This window comes from Podarcis pityusensis (assembly GCF_964106645.2).
Source record: "Podarcis pityusensis genome assembly, chromosome: 8".
Classification (NCBI taxonomy): Eukaryota; Metazoa; Chordata; class Lepidosauria; order Squamata; family Lacertidae; genus Podarcis; species Podarcis pityusensis.
The window spans coordinates 14,805,183-14,821,598 of record NC_138033.1 but is presented as its reverse complement, the minus strand read 5'-3'; the positions used below and the strand labels follow the sequence as shown (position 1 = coordinate 14,821,598).

At 46.0% G+C, this 16,416-nt stretch overlaps 1 protein-coding gene across 5 annotated transcripts; it reads left to right on the top strand.

Moving 5' to 3' along the window:
* Positions 1–1,584: 1,584 nt before the first annotated feature.
* On the top strand, positions 1,585–15,180 carry LOC308484371 (phospholipase A2 inhibitor NAI-like). Of its 5 annotated transcripts, XM_081019273.1 has the most exons (7): positions 1,586–1,789; positions 2,500–2,554; positions 2,663–2,738; positions 3,692–3,805; positions 5,811–5,957; positions 8,758–8,889; positions 14,175–15,180. In XM_081019273.1, exons 3-7 carry the CDS (start codon positions 2,690–2,692, stop codon positions 14,405–14,407), a joined length of 675 nt encoding a protein of 224 aa, XP_080875399.1. In that variant the 5' UTR covers positions 1,586–1,789; positions 2,500–2,554; positions 2,663–2,689; the 3' UTR covers positions 14,408–15,180. The 5 variants fall into 5 exon arrangements, with proteins under 5 accessions (XP_080875396.1, XP_080875399.1, XP_080875398.1 ...); XM_081019270.1 differs by lacking the exon at positions 2,500–2,554 and having other exon boundaries at positions 1,585–1,917; XM_081019272.1 differs by lacking the exon at positions 2,500–2,554.
* Positions 15,181–16,416: the final 1,236 nt, after the last annotated feature.

The following is a 16,416-nucleotide window of genomic DNA, read 5'->3' as shown; positions in this document are numbered from 1 at the left end:
CCCCCAGTCATTCAGTTTGTACAGACTTCACACACACTCACACTCGCACACTGCATGCGCTATGCTTCTGTTGTAGATTCATAGAGAATCAACCATGCATCAGATTTGCACTGTTCCACTTTTATTTTACTCCATGAAGGAAGGACTACAAAATGGGGAAGGTTTGATACAGGGCAGCCATAATCCCTTGAGCATACCAGCACATCCACAGGAGCCCTGCCCAGTTGCTATGCCAACCTTGATGGTCCTAGACAGAAGACCATCAAGATCACAAAGAACTTGCATATGGGAGTGGATTCAGCACGGACTGGAACAAAGGACAATAATCAGCTCTTCCCTCTAGGGGCAGGAAACTACAAACTCCCCTCTGTCACCTGGAAAGTACTCATGGGGAGGGGGGAAAGGAGGAAACAGCCAGGTGACAGGACACTCAGGTTACCACCACAACCTCCCTCAACCCCTCCTTTCTGTGATGTATGTATGATGTTTCTGGGGGGTGGTCTTGATCTACAGGGTGGCAATTTCAAAAGTCTTTATAAGACCGTGCACACCATTTTTCTGGGTCCTTCCTCTCTCCTGCAAGTGAGGGGAGCACCCTGTTGCAACAGTTCAATAAAGGCCAAGCCTACAGGCTGCTGTTTTGCTCCAAGTTATCCTGGTTGGTGTCTTTGTTTTTGTCCAAGGGAGCCCTCGGATTTTTCCGTTAACAGCACAGACATATCCAACAAAATCTTACTCCTGATTTTTCAAGTGGGGATGTGTTGTTGTATTCAGATAAGAGGAAATGAAGCATGTACTGTTTTCTTAAGAAAGCTTCATCCACCAGTCCCCTCCCTTCCTTCATCTATATTAGACTAGGAGCAACCTTGCTGGAGGTCTGTGTTAAAAGCCCTACTATGTCTTACATTACAGAGGACAGTTCTCTATTCTGTGTCAAAGTGTCCTCTATTATTTGAGAGCTGTCCCCTCACCCCCGGCCGTTTAAAGATAAGAACCCACGAAAAAGAAAAAAAAGAAAGAAAAAAGAGCTTGGAATTTGGCCGACCATTAGCAGCACCTTCTCAGCGGGAATTGAGAAGGAACTGAACTCCCCAAGAGCTTTCCCTGCTATAGCAAGGCATCATTTCCATTTCACCGATAGCAGCTCTTTCCAAAACTGCAAACGGACGTTGCAAATCGCCACGGGCAAATTTCGTGGCAGATGGGTTCCCTCTATTTAATTTGGGGTCGATGCGTAACCATCCGCCCCAGAAGCTAATACAGAGAACTGGAAGTTGCTTACGGCAACTTGTGAAAACCCTGCTGAATGCAAAAGCGAGAGGCTCGACTCCTTCCTCGTTTGTGAGTGGGGGTGGGGGCTGCAGGCCCATAAGTACTGGCCCTAAGGTGAGCCTGGAGGTCACTAGGCTGCTGCTCCATTTCTGGGTATAAGCCAGGGGTTGGCAAGGTTTACCTCTCCTGGGCTGGTTTACTCCAGAGGAGATCCCTCTGTGGGCCGGATCATGCACACGCACACGCAATTTCTGGCATCTGCATCTGCGCAGATGCGACTTCTAATGTCTGCCATGCTGCGCCGGTTTAGTGCAGCGCACAGGGACTTGCTGAGCGGGCGGCTCGGTTCAGGGACGGCTTATGGGCCGGTTAAACCAACCCCATGGGCCGCTTGTGGCCCATGGGCCTTAGGTTGCCTACCCCTGGTATAAGTGGAAGAGGCCAGGAAGTCAGGCCCCCTCCTGCTCCTTCCGTTCTGCCTGCTTGATGTAGCCCCTGCCCCTCTCCAGCCCACATAGTAAGGAGGCCCTACTTAAAGGCTTCTTAGGCCCCAGGCACGTTTACATGGGAGTAAAAGGAGGGGAAAGCTGGCAGCCAGGGCAACGGCCCCAGCAAGGAGGGTACGAGACGTGTGAGCTGGGAAGGGTAGACGTATTCAGGAGCAGGGCAGGATTACACCTCCTTCATCTGAAACGGGTCTGGGAAAGCCCTCGGAAAAGCCAGGCCTGCCTCTGCTCCACGAGTGGCGCATGCCGGCGGCCGAATCCTTTCGCTGACGGGCTGGAGGTTGCAGAGGGGTTTTGTGCAGGGTACATGTTTTAGAGAAGGGAACGGAAAGCCAGTTTTGAAGGAGGCATCACTGCTCCCTCTTGCAACTCCCGGCGGGGCACATAATAAATAATATAAAATAATAAATAAAATAAACGGAAGTTCTTCCTCAGAAGGCCCTACGGCAGTAGTCGGTCAAGGGAAGAGCCATCACTGCTTCGACCAGGAAGGTGGCTGCTGTACATCCAACGGTCATCTGCCTAACTGCAAATTTTGGGATGGCCACCTATTCATAATCCATGTTATGGTCGCTCTCCTCAGTTCAGGCTAGCTTTGTGTTTTTGTTGCAATTTATTTTCTAACCCTAGAAAGGGGAAGGCGTCACCAAACCGTGACTATACAACAGTTATCTTGGGTTCCGCTGCTGACCAGATTGTCAATATGGCTTTTCTTCCATAGATTAGACCACTTTTAACTGAAACTCCTCTTTGCAGCTTATCACAGCGAATTTCCTGTGGGTTTATTTACCTTTACTCTTTTGGTGTTTGTTTGTTTGTTTACGCCACTGCTTTGAGTATTCTGCAGGTCCTTCAAGCCACAAAATTTGCTTCCTTTCTCCTAGGCTTCACACAGTGTGCTTCCCATCAACATGAAGTTTCTCTTGGGGCTTTTCCTCTTCTCTGTACTTCTAACTACAGGTAAGCTCACTATGGGATGGGTGCCACTGAGTAACTCAGGACATCTGGAACTCTGCACATGCCCTGGAACCAGTAGGGGCCAGCAGGGCAGGATGGGGCTGCATTGCACTCCTGGCTTTCCAGTGCCACGATTTGCTGCTGGTTACTTAGAGGGAGAGAGGCAAAGCAGTGGGGAGGTTGCCATGGCACAAGTGCAATATTGGGAATATCAGTTTAGCTTTGCTGCCGTGCCGGCAGCATGCTGACTCCCTGCCACCCAAGAACTGGCAGCAACATTGGGGACAATGGCATTGAGAAGGAGGAAGAACAACACAGCCCCTGTCACCATGACCAACCGCTGTTGCCTTGAACTGTATGTTACTTTTAGCTTTGCAGAAAAGGAAAATTATTACATTTGGACCAATGCAGCCGTTCAGATCCAAGTAGGGGGAACTGCTTTCACGTTGTTCATAAAATGAGAAAATGCATGATCAAAGAACAATGACAACCAGAAAATACTCTTTGCATAAAATTTGTGTATGTTAATTTATATGTACAGTGGTACCTCGGGTGAAGAACTTAATTCGTTCTGGAGGTCCGTTCTTAACCTGAAACTGTTCTTAACCTGAGGTACCACGTTAGCTAATGGGGCCTCCCACTGCCACCGCGTGATTTCTGTTCTCATCCTGAAGCAAAGTTCTTCACCCAAGGTACTATTTCTGGGTTAGCGGAGTCTGTAACCTGAAGCGTCTGTACCCTGAGCTACCACTGTATTCATAATTTTTGACCTGGCAATACTGTATATCGCAAATCATAGAATCACAGAGCTGGAAGGGACCCAAGAGTCATTTAGTTTTATGTTAGAGCACTGCATTAGCAATTCATTTGGACTTGACACCCTCTTCTGGAGTTGATAACTTTGAACTCTGTGCATGCCATACACTACATGAAAGCCCTTCTGTTCCCTCCTTCAGGTGCCTCTATAGAGTGTGAGATTTGCAAGGGAGTCAACAACTGCACAAGCAAGAGGGAGATTTGTCCTGAAGAATTTTACGCCTGTTCCAGCTCTCTGCTTGAAAACAGTAAAGGTGGATGAGAGGGATCATAGGTCAACCAGGCCATATAGTGAATAGGCCACATTTTTGTGCAAAATATGTGAATGAGTGGTGCCACCTAATATTGAGTGAGATCAGTTCTCCATTTTGCCCAGTACCGTCCACTCTGAATTTATCCCAGGCCTCCAGCAGAGACCTGTTCTTTTTGCCAGCCAGGGGAGTTATATATTTTAACCAGAGAACACATCTGAGGCCCTCTGTGCAGAACTTGGTTTCTGCTACTACCAATAGCCAACAGAGAGCTGGTAGGTTCTTGGGAATCAAAGCTATACTTGGGGTGGGGGGTTGATTATACGTAAGGCCTAGATTAAGCCTTCAGTGTGTCTTAATATTGGACTGCTGCAATCAGGGCTGTCTTTAGCAAATGCGGCGCCGGAGTGCAAATATCCGCCCAGCACCCCCAAATTACCTTGGATAGTGGGGGCAAAGCTGCACACTGTCAGCTATGGGGGGGCCCCGCAACTCTCCCCCATGCCACTGCAGGAGAACAATCCCCGCAGAGGCTTGGGAGGGAAGCTGCGAGCCCGCCAGCCATATATCGTATTTTTCGCTCTATAACACGCACGTAGTTTTTAGAGGAGGAAAATCCGTAGGCATGCCACCCGTAGGCATTCCCTCCATAACACGCACAGACATTTCCCCTTACTTTCTAGGAGGAAAAAAGTGAGTGTTATGGTACAAAAAAATACGGTAGTTCGCTGGGCGCAGCTTCAACCCTAAGCCTCTGCGGGGCTCGCTCTCCTCCCACAGAGGCTTGGGATGCAAGCTGCCCGCCCGCCCACCAGCCATATAGTTGGTGGGGCGCAGCTGGCAGGTGTGCAGGTAAAGGGGGGGCCACCGGCAAAGCCATGCAGCTCCCCCACTCGCTGGGGCGCCCCTGAGAGGCCTGCGCCCTGGCGCAACACACCACTAAGCCCTATGGGAAAGACGGCTCTGGCTGCAATTCTGTCTATGTGAGGCAGCCCTTAAAGATGATGCAGAAACTTCAACGGATACAAAATGCAAAGATTACGTTACTGGACGGGGTTCTATTTAGAGCTCTTACCATCCTTGTTTTAAAAACAACTGCACTGGTTATCATCTTGCTTCTAGGCCCAAGTCAAGGTGTTCGAAATATTGGTGTTTAAACAACTTAGACCCATGATATCTGAAAGTCTGCCTCTATTTCTGCAGTTCCTTACAGGTGTTAAAATTAGCAGAGGTGCCTACCTCAGCAGTTCCACTACCCATAGAAGTCCAGGGAAAGGGAGCCTGGGTTTCTCTGTGGCAGCCCCTAAAACAGAGCTTTCCACACGTTTCATGTTGGTGACACACTTTTTAGGCATGCATCATTTCGCGACACAGTAATTTAGTTTTACTAGCAAACCAGAGGTTAAACTAACCCCTTTCCAGCCCTGGGAGGAGAGCAGGGACCGTTCATGTGACACACCTATGCACTGCAGCTGACACACCAACGTGTCGCGACACACAGTTTGGAAAGCCCTGCCCTAAAATGTGGAACTCCGTCCCCACAGAGGTGCACTTGACACTTTCTTTCTACAGCTTTCCCCATATGCTGAAGAAGACCCACCTGTTTACCTTGGCCTTTGACAGTTAGGAAATTTTGTTTTGTGGGGCCCATTTCTTTCATTTAATTTAGACTAGGCATCCCCAAACTCAGCCTCCCAGCTGTTTTGGGACTACAACTCCCATCATCCCTAGCTAACAGGACCAGTGGTCAGGGATGATGGGAACTGTAGTCCCAAAACAGCTGGAGGGCCGAGTTTGAGGATGCCTGATTTAGACTGATCCTTTTTGCTTGAGGCCAGTTTTCTTGTTTTGTTTTTTTTAATAATTCTGTCATCGTATTGTGGTAAATAAATAGTTGTGACATGGTCCCTTCCCTCCATGCATGCCCGAGTATATAGCACACTACGACTGAGCAGGTAACACCTCTCACCATCTAAATGTATCCTCTCTTTTCTTCTTTTTTGTGTAGTTAAGGATGTATACATGGCAAAGGGATGTGCAAACCCTGAAATCTGCCTTTTTGGTGTGATCGCTATGACTGATGGCAATGGGAGCCACATAAGGCAGGTTGCCACCTGTTGCGAAGAGTATGCCTGCAATCCAGCCGCTCCGATACGTAGGTTTCTGTTTTTGTATAAGTTGTCTCCTTTTTCTGTCTGTCTGCATGAGGTGGTCATTCCGTGCGGTCTCGGTTTCCAACAGATGAAGGGCTAACAATTAATTAATGAAATCTTGACCCATAGAATATACTTTAAGCTCTTATTAAATGGCTGCATTTGTCAGGACTAGGGTCCTGACACCCCCAGGACTTTCCTGGTATGCATGCCTAGTACTCCCTCAGACTCCAGGGCATGTAAAGAGCTCAGCAGAGTAACTCAGCAGTGTGTCAGCAGCAAATGAATCACACAAACAGCTCACTCCATGAGCAAATACACTTTACCAAAGCGTTTCAATAAGCACAGCAGTTACAAGCCCTCAGCCAGATCCCTGGCTGTGTGCATAGCTTCAAAAAAACAGAAGGCAGTGAACTTGAATAGCTTGAAAACGAAAGAAAGACTGACTGGCTCTCACACCTGCACACAGTTATATAAGGAGGGCTCAGACAGCCTGGAACCTTCCGGTAAACAATAAATACTAATGAGAAAGGACTGCTGAGTCACTACAGTACATGGGCAAGAAGCGACATCTCTGGAAATTTGAAATGACCTACCGTATGTTACAAACACAGATTATTTTCCAGGGTTGGAACGATATTTTCAGTGACCCACCAAGAGGTAGATGATTCGCCAGGCAATACTGAGCAGCGTGATGTACCCACATCCTGTAGGGCAGCCTTCTCCAAAGGTTGTGGCTTCGAGAAACTTTGGATTGCAACTCCTATCAGCTCCAGCCACCATGGTCAATGGTGAGAAATGATGGGCGTTGTGTTCCAAAACTTCTGGAGGGCACAAGCTGCAGTAGGGCTTGACCTTCTGTGCCTAGGAGGCAAGAGCCCTTGGGGCTACAATGGCTCCCAGTACGTTTCCAAGCACAATTCAAAGTGTTGGTGCTGACCTTTAAAGCCCTAAACGGCCTCGGCCAGGTATACCTGAAGGAGCGTCTCCACCCCCATCGTTCACTGAGGTCCAGCGCCGAGGACCTTCTGGCAGTTCCCTCCCTGCGAGAAGTTACAGGGAACCAGGCAGAGGGCCTTCTCGGTAGTGGCGCCCGCCCTGTGGAACCCCCTCCCACCAGATGTCAAGGAAATAAACAGCTATCTGACTTTTAGAAGACATCTGAAGGCAGCCCTGTTTAGGGAAGTTTTTAATATTTGATGTTTTATTCTGTTTTTAATCTGTTGGGAGCCACTCAGAGTGGCTGGGGAAACCCAGCCGGATGGGTGGGGTAATAATAATAATAATAATAATAATAATAATAATAATATTAATAATAATAATAGTAATTCTCTCAAGTCTTTCTTGCGATGTGTGGTAGGAGATGCAGCCTTTCCCATGGGATAAATCGTGGCTTTATCCTTTGACTGAAATTAAAACTCTCCAGTTGTTGTTCTGCTGGTCCTCGCTCCAACTCCATACACTGCTGAGATCTTTCATTTGTCTCTGTTTTTATTACTTGAAATTTATACGATGGTTGATCAGGAAAAAACCCCACCATTTACAAAAAAGACACCTCAATAAAATTATAAATAAGAAAAATTAACAACAATAATTTAACAAATTAACAAATTAACAACAATAATTTAAGACTTTCAAAAAGTTAAGGTAACAATAGAATGTGTGAAGGAAAATGTGCCTTTAAATGTGTATTTAAATACCTCAAGAATACAATTTGTTCTGTAGGGTTTTGTTTTTTTTAAAAAATAGAAATTATTGCAGAGACTGGACAGAACAAGAAGTGACAAACACATGCAAAAGTGTCAAGGACCGGAAATAAGCTGATCTACCTATCCTTAGTTCAGTTCAGAGATGGACGCATAATTTTGTTCCTATGGCACCCTTGCATGTATTTATTCATACGCTTAGGCTGTCTTCTTTCTGCATCAATCTGTGGATATTTTAAAATAAAAAACCTGTAGAAATATTTAAATATGGTTCTGGTGCACATTTTAGCATTAAATACGTAATGTACCTAAACACCAACATTTCTAAATGTATTTTATCCTGAGATACCATTTATTTATTTTTATATACATTTTGGTACGTGTTTTGAGCCAAGAATTGTACAACAGAATTTGGAGAAGTACAAATCACATTATAAGGGGCCAGCAGCTTAGGATCTGTTTACTTATGCTACCACAACCTTACGCAACCTGGGAGTGGTGGCAGGGGGAGGCGAATAAATATATGAAGAGCAGGGAAACCCACTATTCCCTGTTCTTCATTTATTTATTCCTACCACCACCTGCACACCCAGCAGGTTTTCCTTGCTTACCGAGTTCTGAGAAGGTCACAGGGAGCCCTGGAAAGCTCCCAGAGCCCTTGCACAACCGTCAGCCCTCTGCCTCGTGGAGGCAAAAGGGCGGTTCCAGGGGTTCCTAACTTTGCTGAATTTTGTATTGGTCTTGGGCAGTGGTTCTCAACCTTTTTTTGGCCATGCCCCACCTAAGCATCTCTAAAATCCCAATGTCCCCTCACCCTTCATGACATATAATTCTTGTTATTCAAAAAGTGAACTCCTATTCTCATGGAGGAAGCTAAAAGGCCATTAACTTGGTCTAACTCATTCTCAAATTGACCTCCTTAAAAATAAAATTGCCCCCACGTTGGGAACCACGGGTCCAGGGGGTGCAAATTAGGCCGCTTTGCTTAAAAACGCGGTGCAAACAAAATTCCATAGCGGAGGGGGGGGGTCTTTTCTAAGGAGAACGGCACTTACACAAGCTCCCTTGAACCTCCCAAACTTCTTTTGCTTTTCAGTTCCAGAACGGAATACCAGAGCCAATGGGAAGATTTGCCCAGGCTGCTCGTCCAACAAAGACGACTGTTCTGCAGCGGTCACAGAATGTATTGGATCTGAAACTTACTGTGTTAGTTATGTCACACTTTCAGGTATTTCTGATTCTATTGCTACGGCCCTTTTAAGCTTTTGCTACTCCTGCTGTGTGAAATGCCTTTTAGCAGCGCTGTTGGATAGTAGCTTGGGCCAAGCTGGATTTGATGCGAGCAGCATGAATGCAATTAACATGCATGCTTTCTTGATACGTACATAGCAGTCGCAGAGATGCTGAGCACCAATGAGTAAGGCAGGGAGGCTCCCTGGGAGGTTAGCATGGTCTGCTATCCTCCCATCCTAGTAGTGATTTCAGCCAGGAAGGATGAGCCCACTTGTTAGTGATGTTAGCCAATATGAATTGCAGTGAAGGGTCGTTGCTGGGTAGCTAACTTCTCCTTCAAGGATTTGGCACAGCAGAGGTTCAGCCCTGCAAGTCTGGCACCTAGGACTGTTTACAATCAATCAGCTCTTTAATGTTTTCTCAATAAGGGGAGAAACCTTTCCAATCTAAGACTGATGGGGACCAGCATCCCTGTGCTCCCCCGTGACAGGCTTTTTGCTCAGGCTTTTAGTTTGCTTTGCTTACTTGTTGAGGTTGGCTGGGGAGGTACGCACAAGGGCATAGCCCCAGAGTTTGGGGGTGTAAAAGCACCTGCAATTCTAAGAAGTTAGTGAATGTTAGAAATTACTGAGTGCTAGAAATTACTAAATGCTTGGAGTTTTCCCCTGGGTGAGATATAGCTTAGCAGTGTAAAAAACAAAACAAAACGCAAGCTCAGTTTGTTTTTCAAGGTATCGCTTGGGATGGAAGATGTTAAGCAAGACTGAAGGGGTTGATAGCCCACCAAAGGAGGCTGCCAGGGTAATATGGGCGTGATGTCACACAGGAAAAATGCCTTCCTTTTGAAAAAACAGAGGTCTCCCCAGTGTGTATGGGGGGGGAGAGGGAGCAGACAGAATGAGAGGTGTTGCATTTGGCAAAGTGTTCTTGGAGGAAGGAGGGGAACAAAGGCGAGAACTGCAGAACCATGGCGGGCTGCTGCTTTGAACCCAAGATCATTGAAGTTACTAGAGGGGCATGTTGGAATTCTGCCTGGGTCAGAGGAATGTGCCACAAGCGTAGGCACCGGCAGATATTCCTGTCGACCTCCCCGCGTCTCCCAACCTCTGCTGATAAGCAGGCGAGGTCCGGCGATTCTTCTCAGATGTATGAGAGGAACACACCGGTCTTCCTCTCTCCCCTTTGGTGTCCCCAGGGAGGGGAAAGAAGCAGACAGAAAACTATTTACATCATTTATTTCTGCCTCTTACATCAGTACAGAGAATCATGTCTGCACTCAACAACAGCAAGAAGAAAACTCCTCCCAAGTACATCCAGTACGGGTCATATGACACACACACACTGAGCTAACATCCGGTGCTCAGTACAGAATGGACTGCCCCTTTGTTCCCATGGCAACAGTCACAAACATCCTGTCTGGCTTTCCAGCCACAAGCAGCAGGCTGAGCTGCTAAAGCCTTTGCTTGCTGCAGCATTGGTGCTTTATGGTAACATACTCCCCCTAAAGTATCAATGTGTGCTGCGAGCAAAGCGTCATCCAGAGAAGAAAACAAACAGTTGTTATATTTATAACATTCCCCTGTTGTTTCAGTTCCACCCTTGGAACTACCCGCCACTGGTTTAACCAATGTACCTCTCTGGTTGTGTGACTTCGCATTACCTGGGTTAACAACTCTCTGTTGTGCCTTTGTCTCTGACTCAGACACAGCTTCAATCTGTCCTTGGTCGTTTACAATAGCAACATATGCAAGGTTAGCAAACTCCTTTGAATACCTCTTGGGTGGTACACCCTTCGTTGCTCTCTCAGACCTACGTATGAGGTGCTGATCCTCTGTGCTCACTGGTTCAACCTTTAGACTCTGTCGAGAACCAGTAGCAATCAGTGGTTCTTCCTTCACCTGTGAAGGTCTATCCATTGTGTGAGATTTCCTCTCAATGATTGTGACAACTGAGCTGTCTGAGCTATCGCTGTCATCATCAGTACTACTGAACTCAATAAGATCAAACTCATCATCATCATCATCATCGTTACCTGTGGGAAATGTCTGTACTACCCGCTCTTGCTTTGGAGCACTCTCTAGGCACTTTGTGAGAATCACCTGACCAGATTCAGACAACATTACTCTGTAGAGACCTTTTTCATAACCCACAAAAATGCCTCTGGCATTCTTTACACCACCTGGAGCTTCTGTTCTCACATGAGACCCGAAAACCTTAAAATAGGCAACAGAAGGTTTTCTATTGAACAGCTTCTCAAAAGGAGAACATCCCAACTCTGTTGAGACCTTTCTCAGCCACACATGAAGATAGGACGCTAGCGATTCGGCCCAATATTCATGTGGCAAATGTGAACTCAGCAATTGCGCATTCATTCCCTTTTGCAATTCCTTGTTCACTTTTACACAGACCCCCCTGTTCCACGCTTCTTGCGAAACTGCCACTTTGTGGTCTATCCCTTTTCCATCCAGGAACTTCTGAAACTTCTGTAACAGAAAAATTTGCTTCTCATCTGTGAAAAGACAATCAATGTTAGCATCATGCATACTTTTAACCTTGTCACAAAACTCCTGAAACTTTTCTAAAGTTTCTTGCGGTTTCTCCATCATATAAACCCAAGAATAATTTGTGAAACAATCCACACACACAAGGTAAAATCGTGCACCGCCTCTAGATGGTTCTAGAGGACCAATCACATCAGCATACACCCGCTGAAATGCTCTGACGACCTTCTTCGTGTTGGTCACCTTCCTGGTGCTCACACTGGTCTTGGTCACCCCTGCAAGAGAGATTTCGTTAGAAACATCAGAAGAATTACATTTCATGTAATCACTTTGATCAAAAGTCAACAAATACAGTCCATCTTTCTCTTTGGCAGTAAGAAACAGTTTTCCATCTTTGTAGATCTTGCAGCTTTTAGCATCATAGGACAGTTTCAGTCCTTTCTTTGCAATCTGCGACACGCTCAGCAGATTAAATCTCAGTTCTGGAACCAGGTAAACATCGCTTATAGTCAAGTTCAGACTCTCAAGATACACAGTCCCAATTCCAGTCGCTTCCAACTCCTGACCGTTGGCCTGTTTCACAGTGAAGCTTTGCTTCTTCAACGTCGAAAACAGTCCTCTGTGCGGGCACATGTGAACCGTGGCGCCCGTGTCAATTATGAACGAGTTCCCAACATCTGGCGTGGTTCCTTTCGCCATCATAGCCTTTGCAGGTTTCACCTGGCACTTGGTACGGCTTTTGCCTGACGCCTGAGGCTTCGTAGAGCTGCTCTTTGCTCCTCTTGACTGGCGCGGCTTCTTACAGTTTCGCTGTAGATGCCCAGTCTGTCCACAATTGTAGCATCGGATAGCACTCAATGCTACACCATGCTCTCCAGTAGCATCATCAGTGGGGGAATTAGAACTCTGTTCTTCCCTCCCCCTGTCTTTTTCTTCCAATGCAGCAAGTCTGTCGTGTTCATTCAGGACCACAGCACAAACTCTCTCCGCGGTCAGCTGCGCGGCCGGTAGGGAACCAAGCTGACTGGCAACAACCTTGTAGGTGCGGCTAAGGCTGTTTATCATCATGAAGCAAAACACTTCCTCCTGAAGACGGAAATTGCGTTCCACCATCTGTTGACGCAGAAACTTCATTTCTGTCAGGTGCGCTTGAACATCTCCATCAGGCGCAAGTCTCAGATTGGTCAATTTCTCAAAATACAGCAACGCTGAAGAACCAGCATCTCTCTGATGCGTTGTACGCAGCGTGTCCCATACCTCTTTCGCATTTTCTAAATGCTGAACATGCACCAACTGATCATCTGAGACACACAGAATTATAGCAGTCCTGGCCCTTACATTCCGTGATTCCCAACCTCTGGTTGGTGCTGCAGGGATGGGGTTTTCAATTACATCAAAAAGCCTCTGATTCTGCAGCAGGGCCTTCATCTTTACAGACCAAGATGAATAATTGTCATTGGTTAAGGGAGGTGAGCAAGGCAAAGCTCCTTTCTTGGCATCCATCTTGAAGCCAAGCCTCTTCAGCTTTCCAGCCCACACTCTTTGCACCTGGCAGCTAAACTCAGGCTGCTATTGAAAAGTCCCTTCCAAGAGCTCGTAAACTTGTAGCCAAAACATTCTCTGATTTTGTTTCGCTTTCCCAGGCTCACTCTCAGAGTCCAGCCCCTTTGCCAGTAACTTCCCAGGACCGTTACCTAGCAACAATGCATTTCAATAGGACATCTTATCTACCACAAAAATTTGTGGAATGCAGGCATCAGCCTTCAAGCTGCAGGCCTCTTCCTCCGGAGCTTTTGTTTTCTTTGAAACGCAGCTCCGTGAACCAGGGAATTAATCTTCCTGCGTTCACACTTTTAGCCCGAAATGCAGCATACCTTGAACTTTGTTGCTCTGGAAAACACCTCTTCTTTCCATCAGCTGTCTGTGGAGCCTCTGGCTGTTCTCAGACGCTTCTCTTCCTCCTTGGAGCAGAGGAGGACAATCCACCAGCCTCTCATGCAGATGTCCGATGAATCGCAACCATCCGAAGGCTGCCACTGTTGGAATTCTGCCTGGGTCAGAGGAATGTGCCACAAGCGTAGGCACCGGCAGATATTCCTGTCGACCTCCCCGCGTCTCCCAACCTCTGCTGATAAGCAGGCGAGGTCCGGCGATTCTTCTCAGATGTATGAGAGGAACACACCGGTCTTCCTCTCTCCCCTTTGGTGTCCCCAGGGAGGGGAAAGAAGCAGACAGAAAACTATTTACATCATTTATTTCTGCCTCTTACATCAGTACAGAGAATCATGTCTGCACTCAACAACAGCAAGAAGAAAACTCCTCCCAAGTACATCCAGTACGGGTCATATGACACACACACACTGAGCTAACATCCGGTGCTCAGTACAGAATGGACTGCCCCTTTGTTCCCATGGCAACAGTCACAAACATCCTGTCTGGCTTTCCAGCCACAAGCAGCAGGCTGAGCTGCTAAAGCCTTTGCTTGCTGCAGCATTGGTGCTTTATGGTAACAATGCACACCCTCAATGGAAGGCTTAAGGTGTAAATATGTGTAAAATAAACCATATATTTTTTTAAGACACTAGTCCTCACTGTGCCTTGATTCCCAACGGAAACATGACCCTGGGAAAGTGCCTGGAACCCCCAGAGTCTCACGCAGACGCTTGGTGGAGATTGGAGTGGCATGTAACGCTATATATCGTGGTTAGATGCTTTTTTCGGCGTGTGTGTATCAGTTACTGGATCTTCTGACCACTCATCTTTTTGTTTTTACGCACAGAGAAGAATGTCGTAATCGGCTCCAGGAAGGGCTGCACTCGTGAACGCACCTGCACCCACTTAAAAACATTTGACGGAGGGATTTTTCATGATGTTAATCATGTTAAAAATGTTCAGTGTACCCCAGCCATGGCAGCCACCACTTCTTCTTCTCCTTCTCCTTCTCCTCTCTCCCTTCCCCTCCCATTCAGATTCCTTCTCCTAGCTCTCCTGCTGATGAAGCTTCTTTTGTAATGAGCTTCTTGCACCACTTCACCGCTGAAGGAAGATGCCTCTTGTTTTTGAGTTTCAGAGGGATTTGTCTTTCCTCTATGTTTTATTGAGTGAAACAAATAAAATAAAAGTTTTTTGGGGGGGGGAATGAGTCAGTGCCATTTTCCTGTTCTATTGATCCACTGATCAGATAGATCCACTGCCCAGGGATCAGAGGTGAAATAATTATTTGCCTACTTTCAACATCTGGAGACATTGGGAGCAGCCCAGACCTTCTTGAGGGAAGGGTGGGCTCAGAAAGTGCTGACGGAATAGATCCAATGTTTTGCTGAGAGAGAAGATGATTGAATGCTGGAATAGAAACAAGGTTCAGTTTTTGTCTGTTTCTGTTGATCAGAGCTGATTCCCCAGTTTCTCCCCTGAATCCAATATTTGGAACCCTGAACACGCTTGGAGGAAGGATGGACTAAGAATGTGATACTTTCGTAAATGGTATTGATCCAGTCCTGCCCCTTGCAGCATGCCCTACCCAACTGCACCCCACACAGCCAGGAGACCTGCTTTCCTGTGCAACCCCAGCTTAGGTAAAGAATTTCCATCTCTCAGAATCTAGGGGAATCTAGCAGAAAGGGGGTTGAGCCTCTGCCCAGCTACAGCTTTTGAAGTTGTGAACAACTATGTGATCTTCGGATGAAAGGTGGTCTATAAATTTAATAAGTAATAGATGATGTCACCACCCAGGAACAGCTTTGTTTGGAGTTAAGTTAGTGGTAATAAAGCACATGAACAAGTCAGACCTGTCTCAGCTCTCTTAATAATCTGGTTCCCATGATAGCTTGAGCAAACAGCTTTGCTAGTAAATGAAGAGGGGCATTTTACTGCATTCTGGCAAGTTTGGGGAGGCTGGAAGGTATAAAAGAGAAAACTTCGCTCCTCTGCCTCTCAGTGTTTAGGTAAGAGAAAGAATAGGTAATCTCTGCCAACCCATCCGAAACTTGGACCGTGTACACCTTACCCACTTTGATAATCTCCCACAGCTGGTGTTTGAAGCCACATGATGCTAGCCACAATCTATATGTATCCTGCAGCTTCTCAAGCAGTAATCTTGTTTGATGTGCTTCTATCTGATTAGAAAATGAATGCTTGAGATGGTATTTAATTCCAAGTAGGCTTGCTAAGATGTATAAGACTGAATCAGATAAGTGCTAGGGATGCAAAGAGGTTGATGGAACCTTCTTTCATATGTGGTGGACTTGTAAAAGGGTAAAAGAGTATTGGGAAATGATCCATAATGAATTGAAAAAATGTTCAGAAGTACTTTCCAAAAAACCCCCAGAGTCCATTCTGTTGGGGATAATTCAGACTGAAATTCCCAGGTGTCAAAAAAGGTTATTTATGTTTGTCACTGCTGCAGGCCGTGTTTCGTTAGCCCAAATATGGAAAACAAGCGAGGTCCCAACCAAAGAAGAATGGCAACTTAAATTGACAGAATATGCACAGAATAAGAGAACAAGAAGAACATACATATAGAGAAGATTGGAATTTTTTTATTGAATATATGGGAAATAACTATGTACAGCTGAAAATGCTGGCAGCATTAAGATAAATTCAACAGTGTAATAAGTTTTGATGGGTGTAATAATGGAATACTGAATGGTATAGTTTTGTAAAATATGCAGGGATTTACAGTATGATATGCAAAATGAACCATGGAAAGAGAAGAAAGGAAGTCATTGATATCTTAAGGATGTAAAAATGAGAAAATTATAGAAAAAAGGAAATGAATGCTTGGAGGGTCAGGTAAATTAATAAATGGAAATGATATTTGTACATAGTAGGGATGTTTCTGAAACTGTCCTTACCATGGGCAATTTTGCACTCACTGAGGGTGTACCACTAATAGGTGGTACACAAATAAATTTTCACAAATTTGTGGAGGATAAGGCAATCAATGGATGATACTATAATTAGTAGTAGTACAGTGGTACCTCGGGTTACATACGCTTCAGGTTACATACGCTTCAGGTTAC